The sequence below is a fragment of the Myotis yumanensis genome, unplaced genomic scaffold, assembly GCF_028538775.1.
Source record: "Myotis yumanensis isolate MYYU_CA2020_CCGP unplaced genomic scaffold, mMyoYum1.0.hap1 SCAF_18, whole genome shotgun sequence".
Classification (NCBI taxonomy): Eukaryota; Metazoa; Chordata; class Mammalia; order Chiroptera; family Vespertilionidae; genus Myotis; species Myotis yumanensis.
This window is the reverse complement of record NW_027223769.1, coordinates 17,295,591-17,318,236: the sequence shown is the minus strand read 5'-3', so window position 1 is coordinate 17,318,236 and position 22,646 is coordinate 17,295,591. Positions and strand designations below refer to the sequence as shown.

The 22,646-nt window shown below is 49.9% G+C and overlaps 1 protein-coding gene across 1 annotated transcript in view; it reads left to right on the top strand.

The window, feature by feature from the left end:
- Window positions 1–22,646, top strand: part of PLCG2 (phospholipase C gamma 2) — a 140,207-nt gene that overhangs the window by 90,368 nt on the left and 27,193 nt on the right. Inside the window, exons 19-28 of the mRNA XM_070398957.1 lie at window positions 9–128; window positions 4,053–4,233; window positions 5,695–5,766; window positions 9,657–9,766; window positions 10,848–10,944; window positions 12,302–12,368; window positions 14,211–14,368; window positions 18,274–18,376; window positions 19,714–19,923; window positions 21,507–21,652. Coding sequence (XP_070255058.1) covers window positions 9–128; window positions 4,053–4,233; window positions 5,695–5,766; window positions 9,657–9,766; window positions 10,848–10,944; window positions 12,302–12,368; window positions 14,211–14,368; window positions 18,274–18,376; window positions 19,714–19,923; window positions 21,507–21,652 — 1,264 coding nt within the window. The remainder of the gene's footprint in view (window positions 1–8; window positions 129–4,052; window positions 4,234–5,694; window positions 5,767–9,656; window positions 9,767–10,847; window positions 10,945–12,301; window positions 12,369–14,210; window positions 14,369–18,273; window positions 18,377–19,713; window positions 19,924–21,506; window positions 21,653–22,646) is intronic.

Below are 22,646 nucleotides of genomic sequence, written 5' to 3'. Positions count from 1 at the left end.
TGCTGCAGGTGGTACTACGACGGGCTGAGCCGTGGAGAAGCGGAGGACATGCTGATGAGGGTTCCCCGGGACGGCGCCTTCCTCATCCGGAAGCGGGAAGGTAGCGACTCCTACGCCATCACCTTCAGGTAAGCACACGGCTGGAGCCTGCAGCCTGCTCTCCGGAGGGGGCTCAGGAAGGCCAGGTGTGGAGAACAAAGGGGGGACTGCAGGTTTGGCTCAGTGTTCTCTCCCCAAGGGTTTACCGTAATGATGGCAATAAAATGACACATGCCGCCTACGTTAATATGTGCGTTCACTGTGCTGGGCACTGGTCTATATTCGTAATGATCTGTGACCATGATGGTTATTTTTTCAGAGGAGGAAACTGAGGCACAGGCAGGTTAAGTAACTTGCTGAAACATGCCGCCAGTAAGTGGTAGGGCTGGGATTCAAACCCAGGCCTCCCTGGCAGCCCGGGTCAAGGATGTCACAGATCTGATTTCCTCCCAGCTTCACTTGCCCCCCAACACTGCCAGTGGGAAGGCCATGTAGATCAGCCGTCTTTAGGACTGTGGTTCTCTACTTTAATTCCAACCCATGACATCTGATTCCTCCAGTTTCCACAATTGGCAAGGAGGTGAGGTTCAGATCCAGTTCTTCATCTGTCCTCCCAGCCCCAGTGGAGGCTTAATGATGCTGATAGAAGGCTGGCTGCTGTATGAGTTCCTAGCTAATGTCCAGACACTGAGCTTCTTTGAATCTTCATCTGGTTGAGTCCTTCACTGTAGCAATGAGGGGTAGATCCAGTAACTGCAAGTAAGGACACGGAGGCTCAGAGAGGTAGAGTGGGCTGTCTAGAGCCACACAGCCTAGTCCTGGGCTGAGCCAGAATTTCAGACGCGGGTCAGATTGGGCCTGCTGCTGTTTGGCTCAGTCTGCATGGTGATGTTAAAAACTGAGAAATTGCCCTTGAAAATTCAGATTGCTTCTTAGGAAAAATGGGAGGTGACAGCTCTGGGCCCATGTGGTAATGGTGGTTACCTGCTGACAGTAGGGGCCCTGGTGTGCCCAGGCTGCTCCTCCTTGGTTGCCCTGTCCCAGTTATTCCTGGGAGGGGGGTGTGTGATTGTCATTATCCCTGCTGATACTGAGGACCTACTATGTGCTGGCTCTGGCCCACATGGCTCTTCTGCGGTTTGTGCTGCCAATAGGGAGGCTCTGGGCTACTTGGCACGGGCTGTGCCCTTTGCTCTTAGTGGTGCCCCTCTGCCTGGATGGGAAGTGGGCTGGTTTCACTGAACATCTGCACCAGCCACCCTGCTGGGCGTTGGGGGTCATGTTGCAGTCCTGTCAGTCTGTCAGGATGCTGTTGGGTAAAGGGACAGAACCAAACGCAGTGACTGAAACAACCAAAATAGGTGGGAGTTGTTGGCTTCCAGCTGAGATGCTCCGACAGGCCTGGGTGCAGGCCGCACCTGTCAGTCCTCAGGTCTCCGTGCATCATGCTGCTCCTCGCCATAGCTTCATCCCCAGGTGGCGGTGCCTCTGGGCGCCAGGACAGTGTGCAGCAGAAAGGACGAGTCCTGTGATGTACTCCCCCTCTGGCCCCTGCTTGAGTTGGGTGCCGTGATTCTGATCGGGCACCTTTGAGCTGGCAGTGGGGTTGGGGTCGCTTTACTGGAACCGTGTAGATGAAGACGGGGCGGGGGGCGGGGGAGGTCCCCAGATTATGCTTGATTTACGTACATCCACCATTCTGTTTGCATGTTTGTCCTCCCATGAGATTGGAGGCACCCTGAAAGTCAGAGTTTTTTATTTTTAGGAATCAGTAAATATTCAGGGAGCACCTACTATGTGCTAGTCCCTGTGCCGGGCTCCAGAAATACAGGAGTGGTAGCCAGTGGTCTGGTGGGGATGAAGACGTCTCATTACTCTCAAGTTTCTTGCTTTTAACCGTTTGTCTGGAAGGGCGGTTCCCTTCGCGTGGGATGGTGAACGCCTGGCCTCCACCCACTGCGTGCCAGTTGGGGGCCCTCAGTCATTGTCACAGTCAGAAAGGACACCTTTTTCCCTGGACACACACACTTTTTCATACTCGCTCTGGTCAGGGTGTGGGGGCAGGCATCACTGTCCCTCTTTAAGAACTGCTGCCCCTGGGAGGATAGTCACATAGACAGATGTGTGTGATACGTGCCACAGAGAGAGTTCAGGCAGGGTGATGAGGAATAGGTGTTCCGCGGGACGGGGGTGGGGGTGGGGGTGGGGACGTGCTCCAGGCAGAGGAGCACACAGGCCCGGAGGCTCTTCCTCCCCGACCCGCATATGTTGGTGAGCACCTCTCCCCTGCCAGGCGCTGTCCTGGCCCCTTGAGCGTATGCACTAAACTTATGGATGGGTTTCCATCCACAGCAGAGAAGCGTCGGCTTTCAAATCCTTGTGAAGAGAGGACGTTGTTGTCTGGGCTGCAGGGTGGGAGGCACCCCCTGGTGGGACGAGGGGTTTCTTGGCGAAGCTGAGACCTCAGGTTGTGGTGACCTCGGACTTGTGGCACCTCCCTCCAGGGCGGGCGCCTGAAATCAAAGCTCCCCTCCAGCCCTGTCCCTGTCTCCTGCTCTGGCCCAGGGCGGCTCCTGTGGGCTTGACCGTGGTTATAGTTCCCTAACCATTCATTTATTGAGCACCCTCCGGGACACACTGCAACGGACTTACCCCGGGGGACCTGACAGGCAGCAGCCCTGACCCTGCAGGAGACGGGAGCTGCGAACCCCCAGCTCGTGGTGAGGAACCGAACCTGACCCACGCCCTTAACATCCTAGCGCCTCCCTGCCCCACAGGGCTTCGTAAAAGGCTTTAACATTAATCTTTAATTGTATAAATATGTGTCCTCCTTATAAAAAAGCTAAGACATTTGCAGTGAAGGTGGAAGCCCCTTGTGGTCCCGCTCACCTCCATCCTTGTCCTGGTAGAGAGCGCAGGTTTCTAACTGGTGTCTCCATTTAGATAAAAACATGTACACACATACGTGGTACACGTGTGCGAAATCTGTAGTGCCGTGTTGTGTGTGGGCAGTCTGTTCTATTTAAAAATACAAATGGGATCGTACTATGGTTTTATTCTGCAATTTGTATTTCTACTCAGCAGTATATATTTTAAAAACAAATTATTAAAATATCACTGCAAATAAGCGACTGAAACAGAAGTCTTCTAGCATTTTTTTTTTACAGGCTTTCTGAAGAAATGGCTTACACAGGATGTGTGTTTTAAATCCATAAAAAATGTCTCTAAGGTGCAACATGTTTAAAAAGATGAGTAGTTCTCCCATAGTAACTGTGCTGGTAGACAGTTTAAACAAAAAGATGCTCTTTGCTGTAAAGTTAAGGTCAATACCTATTTTCCAAAATGTGTCTATTCTTGCTGATAAAAGCTGAGGAGTAAGGTTGAGGCGTCTGTTCTAGTTTGGGTTGTGTTTTTTTTTTTTTTTTTCGTCTCTTGTTTCAAATGGGTGAGTGAGGAAATAAAAGACTTGTTTCCCTTTTTGTGTGTGTGGGGGGGGTGGGGGGTTGGGAGCCATTGTTGCACCAGATGGGGAATTTTTGGGTAAGATTTCAGGATTGGGGCAGGAAGTCCCAGAGTTCTAGAGTGGAGACTGGCAAACGTTTTCTGTAAAGGACCAGAAACAAATATTCTAGGCCTTTCAGGCCATATGGTCTCTGTTGCAACTATTCCACTTTGCCATGGTATTGCCACAGGCAATGCATAAATTGGTCATGTTTCAATAAAACTTTATTTACAAAAACAGAAGGTGGGCCAGATGGGGCCTGTGGGTCATAGTTTGCACACCCTGATCTGGATGTTCCCCAAGTCAAGTCCTGTAGTTGGGGAGGAGGGGACGGGCGAGAGGAGCTAGAAAAGATCCACGTCATTGTATTCATAGGCACGTTACACCCTGTTTGTGTGGTCCCCTGAGAACGGGTAAGTAGGTTGTTTCTAAGAGGTGGGGACTGTAGGTTGGACAGTGGTTGTCCGGCTGCCACAGTCTTGGCGCGTCAGCCCCGTGTGGTTCCCCCCAGGGCCCGGGGCAAGGTGAAGCACTGCCGCATCAACCGGGACGGCCGGCACTTCGTGCTGGGGACCTCCGCCTACTTCGAGAGCCTGGTGGAGCTCGTCAGCTACTACGAGAAGCACGCGCTCTACCGGAAGATGAAGCTGCGCTACCCGGTGACGCCCGAGCTCCTGGAGCGCTACAACATGGTAGGCGCTGGCGGCCGACTCGCTTGTCACTTGGTGGAATGTCTTGCCTGAGGTTATAACTCATCTGTTCATTCCTTCAGCAGACCTTTTGTGGAGCACTTACCATGGGTCTGACGCTGCTCTTGTCCCGGGGATACAAATTTGGACACAGCGCACAAAGACCCTGCCCGCCCTCATGCTGCCTGTAGTCTAGTGTGGGGGAGACGGATCACAGATGAGATAAATTAAAAATATATACAGAGCATTGCAGGACGGTGATACGTGCTGGGGAGAAAAACAAACCCGGCAGGTGGATAAGTGGATTCAGGGAGACGTGAAAGGGGTTGCAGTTCTCAAAGGTGGTCTGGGAAGAGCTCCCTGAGAAGGAAACGTTTGAGCAGACGTTAGCAGGGGTGAGGGAGTGAGTCATGCAGTTACGTGGAGGAAGAGCCGCAAGTGCAAAGGTCCTGAGGTGAGGGCGTCCCTGGAGGTGCAGAGAGAAAGGCAGGGTGGGGGTAGAACTGAATGAGATGGGGATTAATAGGCCCTGCGTGGTGTGGGGCCCTGGTAAGACACTGGCTTCTATTCTGAGCCATTGGAGGGTTCTGAGCAGAGAGAGCCCTGATCTGATTAGCGGTCCCAGTTCCTATCAGGTGCATTCATTAACTTACGAGGTTTATTGTGCATCCCCCACGTGCCAGGAGCTCTTCTCCATCTGAGAGTATAGTGGCTGCCCTCGGGGAGTTTAGGTTCTAGGCAGGGGAGCTGGATAACGTGCAGTCACAGAAATAAGGTGCCTCAGGCAGTGTGAATCACAAGGAGGAACATCAAAACAGGATGGTGTTAGGTTGGGGTGGGGAGGTCAGAGAAGGCCTCTTCCGAGGATTAAAATGTGAGCTGAAAGCTGGAAGAGGCAGTGAATTGGCCATGGTTGCTGTGAAGGAAGCTGGTTCCATATGGAGGAGCAGTTGCCACAAGCCCGAAGGTGACTGAGGGACAGAAAGGTGGCCGCTGTGGCTGGAACCCAATGAGAGAAGCAGGGTGGGAGGTTTTCAGTGTGTGCGGTAAACGTTTAACCAGCTCTCTCCAGAAGGAAGCCCTGGTTTGTGGCATCTGCCAATTTCCATGGTGTAAATACTTCCAAGGTGGCCAGTTTCAAGGGGCAACCACCACAGAATGCGAGTCGGGAAGAGAAATACAATGGGCTCCCGCACACTCAGGGTTTGTGTTTTACAAAGGGGCACAGGGCCTGGCACACAGTAGGGCAGAATAGGGCCTTTCTCATTTTGGGGTAAAATTTCTAAGTTTTGGGGAACTTCTTTATGATGTCTTAACTGTCTCTACCCACAAGGCATGAGTAAACTGTGAGGTTTCACCTCTGCGAGAGGGCAGGAAAGCATAGGGCTCTGCAGCCCTTGCTCTGTCCTTGGGCTGTCCCAGGAGCTGGGATGGTTCCATTTATTTCTCTCTGTTCTTTTTCAGGAAAGAGATATAAACTCCCTGTATGACGTCAGCAGAATGTATGTGGATCCCAGTGAAATCAATCCTTCTATGGTACAGTGCCAACTTTTAATTTATACTATTTCCCGGTCGCTAGATTGACACTGAGTCCAATCCTCCCCCTACCCCCCCCTCCCCAGTCCCCTTGCCCCTGGTCATAATAGAGCGAGGGAACATTTTGGGAAACTTAGCCAAAAAAAATTTTTTTTTAGAGAAAATGATTGACAGTATGACATCTAGTTTCAGGCAAGAGGTTAATCGAATTCCTTCCAAATGTGACCGTGCCTCGCTAAAATTCTGAGGTTTGATGAATCACCTTTGGGCCACACAGTTTCTAATTAAAAGTCTTTCAAATGTTTCTTGCTCACCAGCTGAGTGGGTGGTGTTTATAAATTCCATCTCGTTCACTGACCTTGCAGCGTGAACACCATCTCATATTCTCAGCCTGGCTGCAGTGTGTAACTTCCTGCAGGTAGGGCTAGATTTTACCCTCAGCCCCCAGGTCCTCCTCCCTCTGGTTTCATCTCGAATGTAGTGTGAGCCTGTGGAGGAGGAATGATGTGAATTTTCTGTTTTGGGGGGGTTATCTGGGGCCGCCATCAGTATAAAATTCCTGATCAGAGAGGGGCCGCACTGTGGGCTCTGTGGAAATCTAGAGACAAATTTATTATTTTTTTGACTTATAATTCTTGGCCGATGCAAATTCCTTTCAGCAAGAAATGAAGTCTTGAAAAGTTGTTGGCAAATGGAGCTGTGTGCAAAAGGCATTAGCTTGATAGCAAAAACTTTTATTGAAGATGGATGCTTTGGTAATGAGAATGACCTGGCCTCATGTCAACGGAATGTCGGGGTGGCGGGGACCATGGTAAACGGGGGAGCACACCGCCTGCCTCAAGGGCAGCCACTCCCCAGGGGCAGCCATCCTCGCCTCTCCAGAGAGCAGGTCAGGTCTTCTGATTTATCAAGATAAACCATACTTTATTTATTTATTTATGCTTGAAAGTATTATATATGTCTCCCTTTTTCCCCATTGACCTCTCCGCGCCTGCTCCTGCCCCCCAGCACAGGCCCTCACCCCCCTACTGTCTGTGTCCATTGGTTATGCTCATATGCACGCATACAAGTCCTTTGGTTGATCTCTTACCCCCACCCCACACCCCCCGCTGCCTTTCCTCTGAGGTTCAACGGTCTGTTCGATGCTTCTATGTCTCTGGATCTATTTTTGTTCATCAGTTAATGTTCATTACACTCCACAAGTGAGTGAGATCATGTGACATTTATCTTTCTCCGACTGGCTTAAGATAAGCCAATACTTTAGAAGTTTTATGTGAAATCTCTCCATTTTTAAACCCTGGCAACTAAGTTAAGTTGTAGAGAAAATCTTCCTATTTTACGTGAGCCAAGCAAAACGTGACTGCATGCTGAATGTGATTGCTGTTGCCCAACTGAGGTGAATGCCTGGAAATAAAACTGTTACTATTAATGATTGAAAAATGGTGTAACAATTAGAAAAACACATTTGAAAACCAGAAAAATAGTCAGCCCTCATCTCACTGTCCTAACGCAGTGGCTGTCTGCACTGTTGCTGGCTGTTCTGTCTCTCCTGGTCTTTGCCTGTATTTTACAGTCACCACCACCGGCATCTGTCATTTTTATTCTGCTTTGCTCGCTTGCCACTTGGTCATGGGTGGGCTTCTCTGTCACTAATCTTCTTAATGACCTTTTTTGTCTAACCTGGTAGGCCAAGCCACTGAGATGAAATACTAGTACATGGCTTGGCATTTTAACTTTAAAAAAAGCATGTTGTCTGTGCTGTAGAATATTCTGGGTGGCTGTGCCAGTTTAGCAGTGTCCACGTCCAGTGGCCATTTGGGTCATTTCTGGTCTCTTGCTCTGCTCGTTAACCCTAAAATGAACTTCTTCACCTGTGAGGCTTTGGGCATCTCTAGCATTATTTCCTTTGGACGTGTTCTTAGAACTGGAATGACTAGATGAACAATAATAGGTAACCCACCCACGACCACGCATCAAGCATTGTCCTAAGTACTTGACAGCTTATTAATCCTCAGAACAGCCCCCTGCTGTGGGTACTAGTTTTGTGCTCATTGTACAGCTGAGGAAACCGAGGCACACAGAAGTTGAGTAATTGCTGAGGCTGCATAGCTAGGAAGGTGTGGAGCTGGAATCCGGACCCAGTGGCTGCGAGGTGTGTGCTCTTAGCCGCTTGGCATTCCTGCTGCCTACTTGGTCCAATGATTCTGTGGGACCGTCTGTCAGGCCGGGGACTGGCTCCTTGTGGAAGCCATCATATGGCCCCCCACCTCTGCCACTGGCTGTACCTTCCTTGTGGCCTGGGAGCCTGGCAGTGACTCGTGGGGATTCATGGGGAGAGATGTGGCTCAGATTCTGATATCCAGCCTTGAAGCAAGATGGGCAGTTAGGCTCCATTTGCAGATGGGGGAGACAAGGGCAGGAGACCTGGTTAGCCTCTGGTTGAGGGTTCCTGTGGTAGAACTTGCAGAATCCAGATTAGATTGCCTTTTTTTGGTTTTGTTAATCGTCACCCAGGGATATTTTTCCATTGATCTTTAGAGAGAGTGGAAGGGAGGGGGAGAGAGAAACATCGAGGTGAGAGAGACACAATGATTGGTTGCCTCCTACATGAGCCCCAACCAGGGATGGGGATCAAGACTGCAACCGAGGTCTGTGCCCTTGACCAGAAACGAACCCGAGACCCTTCAGTCCGCGTGGGCCGATGCTCTATCCACTTAGCCAAACCGGCTAGGACTAGATTGCTTCTTAAGGAATATCATGAACTATGGCAATAACTCAGGTGGATTGATTCATCTCTGCACTCAGCCACCTACCAGCTAGTTGACCTTGGGCAAGGATACTTCATCTCTCTGAACCTGTTTTCTCCTCTGTAAAATGGATATAAGAACACTGCTACGTACCTGTTATGGTTGTTGGAAGTATTAAAGGAGATATAGATAAGAGGCCTAGAGCAGTGTTTTGACTATAGTAAGCCCTTAATAAATGCTAGATATTATCATTTTTGTCTTGCACTATCTCATTAAATAGTCTTAACCCTGTGAAGCATGTAAAGTTTTAATTCCCCTTTCCAGAATGGAGAAACTGAGTCTGAGAACGCCTCAAGGTTATATAGCAGTAAAGAGCAGAGCAATAATTTGAACCCACATGTTTGACTCCATAGCCTCTGCTTGAAGGAGCAGTTTTACTAGATTCCTTGTAAAACCTGTCCACATGTCCTGGGGGGCGGGGGGGGGGGGGCGGGGGGGGGTAAGAGGGAAATTGCTGATCTAAACAAGTTTGACAGCTTCAGATTTTATGATGAACATTTGCTTGCTGCATGGGTATTCATTTTGCCATGGATTTATGCTTGCCACACAGGCATTAACGCACATTATATTGAAGAAAAATTTTATCCTGAGTAAGTTCTGGGTTATTTGTTTCTGCCAAGATCACCTTTGGATGACTTCCACGGAGGAGTGCCTCGGTTACTCATGCAAAATGTCAGTGTCCTGCAGGAGTCCAGTTAGGGGACCCCTGGCCTGGCTAAATATTGGTGAGGCTGAGGATGGCCAGGAATGGTGTTGAGTTTGAACTTCTGGGAAGGTCGTTGAGCGTGGGATCTGAGGACTTCACAGGTCGTGGTCATGGCTTAATCTGAAAGGCGTGTTGAGGAAATTGAGCAATTTTGGGTGATGGAGGTGCCCTTGGCTCTGACCAGTCCCCATCTCTACTGGTGACTTTTTGAGACTTGGGGTTCTTTGCAATGCTAGAAACTTGCCAGCAGATGGCGCTATAACCCTGGACTGAAGCCTCCGGCTCCCTAAGGAGAACTACATGTGCGACAGTAAATGCAGAAGCCTCCCTCTGCTTATCAGCCTGCCTGACCTTTTTCTTTTTGTTTTCCCTGAAAGCCTCAGAGGACCGTGAAAGCTCTGTATGACTACAAAGCCAAGCAGAGTGATGAGCTGAGCTTCTGCCGCGGCGCCCTCATTCACAACGTCTCCAAGGAGCCCGGGGGCTGGTAAGGTTGAGCTGCTTGGTGGATGAACTTCACTGGTCACTTTTTGGTGGTGAGACACAAGTGCTGGCTGAGCTCTGACCCCTTTTATCTGTGTTCTGAGCTGGCTTTGGCCTGTTCTACCTTCTCTGGGAAATGGCTTGATACCTGCATGCTGTATGTGGAAAAACGGATAAACACCAATTATTATCATATTAAATCACATAGCATAATATCATATTATATATTATTTTTATTGTAATAGCTACCATTTCTGAGGTCTTCCTGTATGCCACACACTGTGCTAATAGCTTTCAGACGTCATCTAACCAAATACTCATTACGACCCTGCGGAGTTTTCACTGTGATTATCCCCATGTTACAGACGTGGCAAATGAGACTTTCCAAAGTTTCACAGCTACTAAGTAGCACAGGCTCTTTCCATTCCATAAGTCTGGCATTATTTCAAATTCAAATTCTTATGCTACAGCTCAGTCCTGTGCCCTATGCAGTGGCCCCATCCTGGGTTAAAGAAGACGCATTTTAGGTCAAAGGTACCTGGTGTGCTGAGGTTTGGTTAGCTCTTCCCTTTTTTCACATGGGAAGAAAAACTTTGTGCCCAGCCATAGGCCCCATCGTAGGTGGTTTTGTGGGGTGATTTCTACTTGAGAGCCGTAAGAATGTGTTCCTAACCATGAACACTGGCAGAGATTGAAGCACCTCACAAGATCAGTATCTCATCTTCCCACAAGATAGCTGAACCTGCATCTTGCAAACAAACTGGCACAGAGAAGTACAGTAACTTGTCCAGGGCCACACAGCAGGCTGAGATTTGAAGTCAGACCTTCTGACTCCAGAGTGCACGCTCTTAACCTAACTCATGTACAGGGTCCATGAGTTTGATGAAATGGCAAGAGGATTCCCCCCCGAATCCCACTCATTACTGATAAAAAAAAATCAGAGGATCCCTTTGAAATGCTCCATTACCTCAACACCTCTTCTGGTCATTCGGTCACTGGCCGCCTTTCTCCCACCAGTTTCTGGGGTCTAAGGGACAGGATTAACGCGCCCAGCGAGGCCCTTGATGCCCTCTGTGTTTATCTAGGTGGAAAGGAGACTACGGAACCAAAATCCAGCACTACTTCCCGTCCAATTACGTCGAGGACATTTCAACGGTTGATGTGGAGGAGCTCGAGAAGCAGGTGAGTCTCGATCGTTGCAGGGAGGGACCTGCTAATCCTCGGGGAATCCACCGAGTCACCTCAGCGGTTATATTTTATACATGATGGCGTGTGGTCCCCGTGGAGCCCTGAAGCAGAGTGACATGGGAATCAGGATTGTGCTCTGAGCTGTCGTGGGTGAAAGTCACTGTGACGCGCCATCATATTTTAATCAGGTTGTTCTGGGCTGGAAAGGTTTGAATATGCAGGAGGAATCTCTCTGGAGTGAAAATGGCCGAATGGGGAATATGTCCTTTGCCTAAAACAGCTTGCAAATGAAACACATTTCGTTTGGCCAGCCAGACATTCAGAACGAACGTGCTTGGTGTCGATAAGCAAGCAGGCCAAAGTGGAAGGCGTGCTGAGGCCTTCCTGGTGACACTGCAAACCTGGTTTCTGTTTCCTGCTTCCTCTTGCCCAGCAGACTCAAAGAGAAGCCACTTTCACTGTGACAGCACTACACCAGGGATGAACTCTTTATAATGAGGGCTCTAAGGTCCTGTTTGAGCTTAAGGGATTTTCTAAGGAAGTTGGGGCAATCTGGGAAGGCTGCATGGAGGAAGGGGCATTGGAACCTTAAAAGTCAAGTTAGAGCTCAACAGCAGGAGACTGACAGAAGGGAATTTCAGGTGGAAGGTACAGCCTAAGCAAAGGTGTGGTGGTGGTAACATGATTGTGTTCAGTGTATTCAACCTGAGGCAGAGATGTAACCCCCTTATTGCATCTGTCCATGATGCCTCTACCCACAGAGCATTAGCCTGGTGGAGGAATGGGGGTGTACAGGCAATGGGCAGATGCACAGTTCTGCCAGTTCTCCTAAGACAAGGTGTTCCCTATCTCACCTGGACCCTGGGATGGTTCAGATGTACAGTGGGAGGTAGAGCAGGAAGGCTGATCGGGGCTCCTAGAAAGCCTTAAAGTCAGATGACAGCATGGATGCTGCTCCCGTAGGACAGGGAGAGTCACAGAAGGTTCTTGAGTTGTGCTTTAGGTGACCAGATAGTTCTATTTCATAATAATGTCAGAATAAAGGGTCTGGGATGTTTTTGAAATCAGATCTATGGAAACGCTTCAAAACCTGTTCTAGAATTCACAAGGCACATTTTTACAGATTGGAAAATGAATCGCCGCACCTGCGGGCACCTGCTCACTGCTGAGTCCCTATCGGTAACATGCTTCATTAGTTAGCTCTCTCCCCTTGGACGTATCCGGTAATGAAAATGCATTTTAAATAGTTCCACCGGCAGTGTCTCTGCTAAACGGTGTGCTTTGGAAACAGGTTGTCTTTTGTGATTATGCCTGTTAAGGCTAACGTCAGTTATGTCTTATTTCTTCACAGATTATTGAAGACAATCCCTTAGGGTCTCTTTGCAAAGGAATATTGGATCTCAACACCTATAACGTTGGTACGTTCACACATGGTCTTAGCCTGGATTCCCACCCAAATCCTCCAGTCTGGCCTCAGAACCACCGCCTGCAGGGAGGTGGCTCCACCTGGGTCCTTCTAGCCTTGACTTGGATGCTCGTGTTGAGTACTGGGCCAGGCTGGTTGCTGATTGCAGTGTTATGTCTGCTGTTAATAACTGTAAAGTGCTAACACAGGGTCTGGTGCAGAGCAAGTGCTAAATGCATGTTTAATGTTGTTATTCCAAACATCATCATTTCAGAGATCTGCCTGGGTTTCCCACGCTATTTTAAGAGGAGCTGGGCTGTTGGCCCGGCTGTGACGGAGCATGGAGCTAGGAGTGTCCGGTTGGAAGCCCAGCTCAGCCTCTCAGTTGCTCTGAGACCCTGGACCTGTCACTTCTCTCTGAACCTCCACTTGCTGGCTGCCCAGCTGGGCATGGGCAAACCTGGCCTGCCCACCTTGGAGTCTGGTGCAAGGGGAGATGTGAATGCACGGCCCACGCACACGGGCGCATACAACGGTGCCAGTGATAGTCTCATCCTCCGAGCCTTCAGCACATCTGAGCCTGACCAGGCCCACTTTTCAGTGGGGACGTAGCAGCTTCCACACGAAGGGGCAGAGGCAGTGAGGACACTCTGGGCAAGAAGCCCACGCAGCGCTCCTCGATGAGCCGCCGTTTCCACAGCTCCGTGCAGTCCATCCATGCGTTAGCCTGGGCCTGTTCCCTCCAGTACTTTTGCTGGAGAGGCCTGCGCAGGGTCCTAAGCCGCAGATAACAATAGCGCCAGGAACTTTCTGCTTCTAGTGTCAGCTCTTGGCTTTCTCCATTTATTACCTGTTTGCCTGTTTTTCTCTTGACAACAACCTGGCAGGGTAGGTAAGAGAGGGATTCTTGGTTCCAGTTAACAGGTGAGAAACCAAGCCCCTAGGTGACCACAAGCCCTGCCCGAGGTCCCCAGCAAGTTCATGGATGAGCTGAGACTCACTTGTGTTGCTCTGTGTATCGTCTGCCCCGTGTTTGCAGAGCGCAGGCACGTGGCTGAGTGGTGACGAGTAGGAGCCTTGAAGCCAGGTCTGATTCGAGCCCCAGCTTTGCCGTGACTGGCTGTGTGACCCTCCATGCGTCACTTCCCCTCAGCGTGTCTCTGTTTCCTCTCCTGTAAAATGGGCATGACAGGAGTGGCGCCCCAGAAGGTCGTGATAAGGATGGAATAAGATACAGTGCGTGTAATCTGCTTAGAATACTGCCTGGCATATACAAGCCCAGAGATCTTAGTGACTAATGTTACCTGGCAGATACGTTATCCTCTCGTGGCCTTCTTTTTCTTACCTAAAAACACTTTCTCTGCAGAGAGAATCTGTTCCATGCCTCCCTCCCACCTCCTGGTGGCTGCTGGCTACTCTCGGTGTCCCTTGGCTTGTGGCTGCATCACTCCAGTCGCTGCCTCTGTCTTTAGTGGCCGCCATCCCTGTGTCTGTGTCTCAAGTCTCCCTCTTCTTTCTCTGGTAAGGACACTGGTGCTTAGAGACTCCAGGATGGCCTCATCCTGAGACCCTTAAGTACATCTGCAGAGACCCTGTTTCCAACTGCGTTCCCATTCCTAGGTACCAGGGCTTAGGACGTGGGTCTGTCTTCTTGGAGAACACAGCTGAGGCTGCTGCATAGCTTGAGCAGTCACGTGTGGAGGGCAGACCCTGCCTGGCACAAAGCCGACGTCCCCGTCAGCACTGCCCACGCAGTGGCATTTGGGTTCGTGACACAAGTGGCTCGGGCAGCGTGCAGCCTGGTCTTCGTGGCTCTCAACAGGCTGACCAGGGCTTGTGTTATTCTCTCACAAAGTGAAAGCCCCGCACGGGAAAAACCAGAAGCCCTTCGTCTTCATCCTGGAGCCCAAGAAGCAGGGTGACCCGCCGGTGGAGTTCGCCACGGACCGGGTGGAGGAGCTCTTCGAGTGGTTCCAGAGCATCCGGCAGATCACCTGGAAGATCGACACCAAGGTAGGCCCTCGGCTCAGCTGGGCTCAGGTGGGCCTGGTGTGCTCTGCTGCGACACGGGTGGGTCTCGGCAGCAGAAGGTGCAGGCCCGGGGCCACACAGAATTCAGGGAGGCGATGGGGTGGGTTCAGACAATAGGAGCGCCAATCATTTTGAAGAGGAAGGGATATTGGAGGTCCCGTGGAAGCTGGGGCTAGTTCAGACCTTCAGAAGTCAGAGTGTGCGCAGTGACTCTTAATGTTTGGGGCCATATCTTGACAAGAAAGTTTTGCCTTCCTTATTGTGTTTTCTTGTCTCTAAACGTTGTTCAAAGCAGGCGGGACCCCTCCTACAGCCAGCGTGCCCTGAGCTCGCCTCCCTGGCCCCGCAGTGGCCCTGGGGAAATGTAACTGGCAGGACCCGTTCTTTCCCTCCAGAAGTTTGTGTTGTGGAAGAACTTCCACTCTAGATGGGCGTGGGCTTTCCAGGGCGATCCTGCCCGGAGCTTAGTGTTGGGCTGGAAGCGTTTTGAGAAGGGTGCTGGGAAGAGCAGAGGGGTAGTTCCAGGCAGACTGGAGTTTGCATCCTGGCAGGGCTGGTCCCTGGGCAAGTCACTAAACTTCTCTGGGCCTCAGTTTCCTTGTTTGCAAAATGAGGAGCCAAAGATGAAAGGAGATGAAGCGTGAGAAGTGCTAGGCTGGTATAGCAAGTGCTCAACTCACAATGGTATTTAATCACCACATTGTCCTCACACCAGGAGGGTTTGGGGAGGTGTAAGGTACCATCTGCTCTCTCCTATGGCCATAGAACTGGGGAGAAATTTTAGGGTTTCCTATATGCACACATCTTCTAAGACAGGTCTTGACCCGACGGAATGGTTTTAAAGTCTTCTCAGGATCTCTTGGGCCCTTGTGACCTCTGGTTATTGTTGATGGGTCTTTCTCCTTCAGTGTCCTGGGAGGAGGCGGCAGCAGCCCGGTCTTTCCTTCGCCTTGGGGGACCTCACACTTGGCCAGTCTCTGGTCACCTTGACTCACCCTTTCAACACCCTAAGGTGATGTCCTCTTACTAAGACGACTTTCTATAGAGAGCTGGTAGGACCTGTCATCTTTCCTGTCCCAGAGTCTAGTCAGAGGCCTCACATATGAGTCCTCATTCTTCCCAAGTCTTGTCACACCATCACCAGTCTCTTATGATGAGCTGCGGCCAGCAAGTTCCCATCTTTCCTGGTCAGGGCATCTCATTTGCCTCCGGGCCTTCAGTGTAGAACAGCTCCGAGGCACAGGGGGGCGCCACTGTACCAAGGTTCATTTGAAAGATCATTTTCCCCCTACCTTCTTCCAGGTGTGTTCTCATTGCCGGTTGAATGGTTGTCATCATGAACTGAATGGCACCATTTGCCAGCCTGTGACCCTCCTAAGCATGTTCTAGTATTTGTGATTCTGGGCCCCTAAAGCTGAGAAAGGAGAAAAACACCAGCGATGAAGCCCTTAGCAACTGTTCTCTGTAGACTTTATTCTGAGGCACCCAAACCTCCCCTGAAAGTGGTCTGAGTGTGGGCTCAGCGGTATAGGCATGGCGACGGCCCCCTCCTCCTCCCTGTGCATCCTGGCTCTCGACTGCTATTCATGGAGGAAAACGTGACTTCACTCAAAGGTTCTCTGCCCCTTTCTCTCCTCTCCTGCATGAGGCTTCGGAAATTAAGCCTGGCTGTTCAAGGCTGCTGTTCGCTGTCTTTGATCTACATTCCTCTTTAATTGGTTTTTACAACTGCTAAGATTTCATGAGAAAAGCTTTTTAAAGTCTTATTACATATGAAGGTTTAAAAAAAAGCAGGAGTTTCTGGAATTGACGGAGTCTTGCTCTGGGCACGACCAGCTGTAAGAAGAGCCGGTGCGGGAACAGGAAGGAGGCCCCATCCTGCCTTTGGGAGACCAAGGCGAGGTGAGCTCTCAGCTCACTGCTGGGAGCTCCTCACCGAGGCTTCCCCGTTGTGCCTGCCCATAAGAACATGCTCAGGGACCTGTAATTTCACACAGTCCCCGGGCTCCTTCAGTCCATGGCACAAGACCAGTCACTAAGGTCCATCTGGTTAGTGAGTTTCCAGAGCCTGGCCCATGCACTGTGTTGTGACTTCATATTATTCTGAGATGGCCTGGTGGGCAAATTCTGCCATTTTTTTTAGAATAATTGTTATAAGATTTTGAGGAAGCAACTGGTATTTCATCTTAAACTAATATGTCTTCGGCTAAGGTTGGAAAACGTGAAGCCCATAGCTTGTCATTGCTCTGTGCTTTGTGAGGCCAAAGTTCTATAATTCACCAGAGGTATGACCCTCCCACACACACATTTAAAGCAATTCCGTTGTCATTAGAGGTGAACTGTGTTGTTGCTGGGGTTTTCTGTCTCCAAACAACCCCATGGTGAAACCACCCAGAATACAAAGCCACGTTGATACAAGGTTCAGGAGAAAACACCTGAAGTCCGAAGACAAGTAAGTCTTCTGTTTTCCTCATGGCATTTTGCTATCAACTATGTGGCTGGCATCTTTGCCACCGATTCTGGCCTATCCCACCTACAACAGCCCTACCATTATGGCTTGCATTCAGAAAGTGTGGAAAGGGCTGGTGAAAGTTAGGCATGCATAGGTGAGCTAGAACAAATTTTGGAGGCTTACAGTCACGTTCTAATCTGCCCTGGTGAGGTGGTCACTGCTGGGGCTCATATAAAAGGCTTGTTTGCCGGTCATTGCCAAGGTCCACTTTGGCCCCAGGATTTATGTGGGTGGGTTGAAGAAATCGGGTCCCACACCCGCTTGTGTAAAGAGTGGATTTTTTCTGTCCTTTGCCTGGGGGACATTTCTGAGTGGCCCTACAAGCCTGGAGGAGTGCCAAGTCCTCCTTGTCTAACTCTCTAAGAGTAGAGTACTCATCTTAGCCTTATTTTACAGTTGAGGAAACTGAGGTGCAGAGAGAGTCTGTGACTGGCCCTGTTGACCCAGCTAATAAATAGCAGGGGCCGCTTTCAAACCCATGTCTCTGATTTGTTTCCACTGTCATTACCACTGTGTTGTGTAGCCCCCCTCACTACCTGCCACCTGAACACTTGTTCCCCACAGGGCGCTGCTCCCAAGGGACATGTCTCAGTGGGGAAACAGGGTCTGTGCAATAGTGACGAATGGCATCAATGCCGGACAGTCGGACAAGGGACAGTGTTTAAGGCTGAGCAAGGCCAAGTGTGGGTGAAATGGTGAGCACTCTGGGAGACTTGAGGAGGGCAATATCCTTTTCCAGTCCTGGCTGGAGTAATCCAGGAAGGCTTCCTGGAGAAGGAATGATCTGGGTAGGGTCCAGGAGGAGGGAGCTGATGAAACGCAAAGGAGGGAGGACGGGAGCTGCAGGGTGAGGAGCCGGGAGGTCACTGCTGTGATTCAGGGGACCTGGGATGTGACCTCTGGGGCATTTGAGAAATCAGAGGCAAGAGGAGGCTGTGCACACTGCCTCAACCTCAGAGGAGAGGGGTGCAGGGTTCAGCAAGTTATAAGAAGGATGCTGTGGTCTGCAGAGCCCAGGAGGACATGAGGTCATGGGCTTGGAGAACTAGAATTGGACGAGCTGTAACAGTGGTTTTAGGGGAAGGGACAGGCCAGGACGCCGAGAGCAGAGGGTTAAGGAGAGTGGTGTGGTGATAGACACCAATCCTGGGTGGAAACAACTTGGTCAAGAATTTCGGCAGGAAGAGGAAGGAAAGAGAGGAGGGGCAGGGGCAAGGAAAACATTCAACCGTGTCAAAGATCTGAGCATGCAGGAGGGCCCAGAGGAGCGAGAGGGGAAGCAGAGGAGAGGAAGGCATGCCAGGTGAGCTGGGGCGATGGGATTTCGCGGGTGCTGGCTTGAGGTCTGACACTAAAGACAGTTGGCCCCCAACAGGAGAACAACATGAAATACTGGGAGAAGAACCAGTCGATCGCCATCGAGCTCTCGGACCTGGTCGTCTACTGCAAACCAACCAGCAAGACCAAAGACAATTTAGGTACTGTCTCCCCTGACTGCCTCCGGACACGGTGAAAACGCGTTTCCTCTTTGAGTCTGGCGTTGTTAGAGGGCACAGTGAGTGTGGTTCCTGCTCGTTCTGAACTGCTCTCGGTGGCGCGTCCCCTGAATTAGTCCTTAGGACCACGGTGCTCGTGACAGGCCCTTCTGATAGCTTGAGGAGGAAAACCCTCTCAGAGGGAAGGTTGTTAGTTTTCTATTGTTAACTACAAATTTGGTGGCTGAAAACAACATATATTTATACTCTCTGGCCTCCTGGAAGCCAGAAGTCTGAAGTCACTATCTCTAGGCTGAAATCAAGGTGTGGGCAGATTTCAGCCACTCCCTCCGGGGGAGAATATGTTCCGTGTCTCTTCCAGCTTCTGGTGGCTGCCAGCATTCCTTAGCTAGTGGCTGCATCACTCCAATCTGCCTCTCAGTCACATGGCCTTCTCTTCTATGTAGTAAAAATATGTCCCTATTACAAGGACCCTGGGTTACATTGAGGGCGCAGATATATAATTTAATTATATCTGCAAAGTCCCTTTTGCCATAAAAGGCTGCATATTCACAGGTTCCAGGGATCCGGATCTTTGGGGGCTAGTATACAGTACAGGATTCAAAAATGGCTCTTCTACCAAATTCTCTAAAGTAGCCAGTTCTTTGATCTTAGAATGAACCATTCACATTCTCTTCCCCCCTTTCTTTGAGGGGATCCTATCTTTGATCTCAAGAACTTGTGATTCCAGGACCAGCGACCAGAGAAACAGTACTAAACCCCTGAGTTAATGGTCACTGGGAGGCACCTCCACTCCGCAGGTTTATGGGCTGTCCCACCACAGCTGGATATGAAGTAGCAAAGCTTCATCCAACAAAGAATTGTTTGCATGTTCCCGTCCCTCTCCGCCCATTCATTGCCCCCTCCTCTTTCACAGCTCTTCCTGTGGGCACTCCATTCTCCCACCAAGCGGCTTGGTTTACTCACCTGTATCTACATCACCTTTGATGAGGAAGCCACTCCTATGCTCTCCTGCTACGTGCTGATCCCTGAGGCCATTCCCCCTTTCTATAATTGTACCATTTTTGTGTTTTCTTGTGCAAGGCTGCTGGTAATTTTAAAAAGAAAACAACCTAGATGAAAAGGTTGGGGGAACACTTGGCACCTTTAATAGCTAGGCTCCCAGAAGCACAGGAGCCCATGGCAGTCCCAATTAGGGCAATATCATCAGAACCACGTGCGCGTCCTGTCCCAGAGATTCCTGGTTTCATTTTAGAAGCCTCTGCATGAAGGAAAGGCAGGAGACACAAAATAAACGGTGCCTCTGTCGCTGTCTGCAGAGAATCCCGACTTCCGAGAGATCCGTTCCTTTGTGGAGACGAAGGCCGACAGCGTCGTCAGACAGAAACCCATCGAGCTCCTGAAGTACAATCAGAAGGGCCTGACCCGTGTTTACCCGAAGGGACAGAGGGTGGACTCCTCCAACTACGACCCCTTCCGCCTCTGGCTGTGCGGCTCCCAAATGGTGGCACTCAACTTCCAGACTGGAGGTAAAGGGGGGCTCCTTGTGGCCCCTAAATCTAAGGCGATGGTGGTGTCAGTCCAGGCAGTCCGCTGGGGCCACTGGTGGGATGTGGTGTCCAGAACATGTGATCTGTCTGAGGAACGGGTTCAACCAGCATGCGAGGGTTAGGGTGAGGTCCATCAGTTGAATAGAGTGATTGAGGGAACTGATGAGCACGCCTGACACTAGGCACTTGTATTTGGCAGGTTCCATACTGCAAGTGGCAACACTGAGTTAGTCTGGATTGAGAGAGAAAGGAAATGCATTAGCTCATGTAATTAAAAAGCTCAGGGGTTGCATCAGCTTCAGGCACAGTGGACCAAGGTGTTCAGTGACTTTTTTCAGCGCTTTCCTCTCTTCCTGGTGCATCTCTGAGGACTGCATGCTGGGAAAAACCAGCACGCACAACTCCTTTTCACAAATGGTAACATAAATTACAGTGTTCTGCACTTTAGGTGTTGGTTAAGCCTCTTTTGGGGATCTGTTCGTCAGTAGTGTCCTCTCTATTGCTTTTATGCCTGTGTAGGATTCCACTGACTAGAACCATCATTTATTCAGCCGCCCCTGCTGAGGCACATTTAGGGTACTCCCCATCCTTTGCTATTCCAGATGGCACTGCCTTCTGTAACCTTCTGTGAGCATCGAGTCACAGATGCGACACTGCATCTGCCAGACAGTTCTCAGATAGGCAGGGAGCGTCAAACATCACTAGCATTTTGATCAACTTGGCCCTGAGGACAACCACTGAACACCTGTATCCAGTGGCGCCTGAGCTGAGACACTCGGCCACACGCCTCCCTAGAGATGGTGCGTGCGATTTCCAACTGGTAACACATTTGAATACATCCTCTGGCACGACTCCACTTTCCAATCTTTGCCCACCTGAGTGATAGATGAAAACTGCCGTCACCTGTCATCGAAGCTTCCCTTATTGGTTCTGCTCTTATGAGTCACAGGAGCCAGTTTCTCATGTATTTAGGAAGCACTGGCTTTTTCGCTTCTACAAAATGTTCACGCTTCTGACCCAGCTGTTCTAATGGGGTGTAGGTATTTATCGCTCACATGTATCAGAGCTCTTAGTAGGTTAACTTTATATGGACAGGGTGTCCCAAAAAAAATGTACACACTTTTTTTCTGATAGCTCAATTGATGTTTGTTTCTTTCTTTTCAGATTTAACCCATTGGAATGAATAATTATTCAAAGTGTGTATACATATTGGGGGGACACCCTATATTTACTTGTCATTTGAGTTAGGATTTTTCTTACCACAGCACATCTTAACTTTTGTGGAATTTTTTTTCCTACGTAGACATATTTAGCTTTGAGTAGTTTCTTTTTTTTTAATGTTTCATACTTGGAAAGGTGTTTCCCAGTCTGAGAATTTTTTTGTAAAAAGCTCATTTTTCTCCCAGTAATATGGGTTTTCAATGGATTTTTTAAAAAATCCATATTTTGAGTTTAGATATCTAAACAACCGGCTTAAAATGAGCAAATCATTCCCCACCTGGCACGTCCGAGGCCAGCCTTTTCCTGCCCAACTTCCATCAGCAGTGCCCTTTCCTTCGCAGACAAATACATGCAGATGAACCAGGCCTTGTTTTCACTCAACGGGAGGACCGGCTACGTCCTGCAACCCGAGAGCATGAGGACGGAGAAGTACGACCCCATGCCGCCCGAGTCCCAGAGGAAGATTCTGATGACCTTGACGGTGAAGGTAAGGCCACACTCTCCTTCCTCGCCCAGGGAACCAGGGCCTAGCGACGCCTGTCATTTGGTTTAAACCATCACTACCCAGACATGGTTTGAGGATCTAAATTACAGTGCACCCCCGGGGAGGAAGGGAGACCCTCTCAAATCCATCTTGGACACCTTACCCATGTCACCTGCAGGGCTAGGTATGAATCCAGCTCTTGCAGGGTTCAGGAGGGTATCTCTTGGGTCCCAGCGAGGACAGATTCTGGCCAGGAAAGAGAGCATGTGGGAAAACGGACCTTTGGTCTTTACGGAGGGGAGTGTTTGTCCCCACAATGGCCATATTTAAGGGTGAAAGCTTTTTAAAATTCAAGAGATTCAACTTTCAGAGAATGTGTTGTCTCTCTGTGAGAATTTTTGTTTTCCCCTCCTTTGGAAACTATACAAGGTAGAAAAAAAGTTGCATTTCTCATAAGATTAAGGAGAGGAAAAAATGAAGCTTTTGCAACCAAAGGTCTTTAAAAGAAAACCACACACACTCCCCCATCCTTTCCTGGGAGCTGGGAATCAAGTGATTCGACGCGCTCTCTCTGTGGGTGCGCACCTGGGCACGGGTGGATGTGTTCTGTGCTCAGGTGAGGTCAGGGGTCCTCAAACTTTTTAAACAGGGGGCCAGTTCACTGTCCCTCAGACCGTTGGAGGGCCGGACTATAGTTTTAAAAAAAACAAAACAGAAACAAATACAATATTTGTATTTGCATGTGGCCCGCAGGCCGTAGTTTGAGGACCCCTGGGTGAGGTCCTCCTATTGATTCCGATGGCCTGGGCGTTCTGCTCCCAGCTCACCTTAACACAGGGGCGGGGAACGTCTGGCCCTGCCAAGGCATTAGGGGGTAGTTAATGAAATGTTTGATCAAATATAGCAGGCTAATTTTTAAGTTGATAATTTTGTAAGGCCCTCGAATGATGTTATAAGTATCCAAATGGGCCTTGGCAGAGAAAAGGTTCCCCACCCC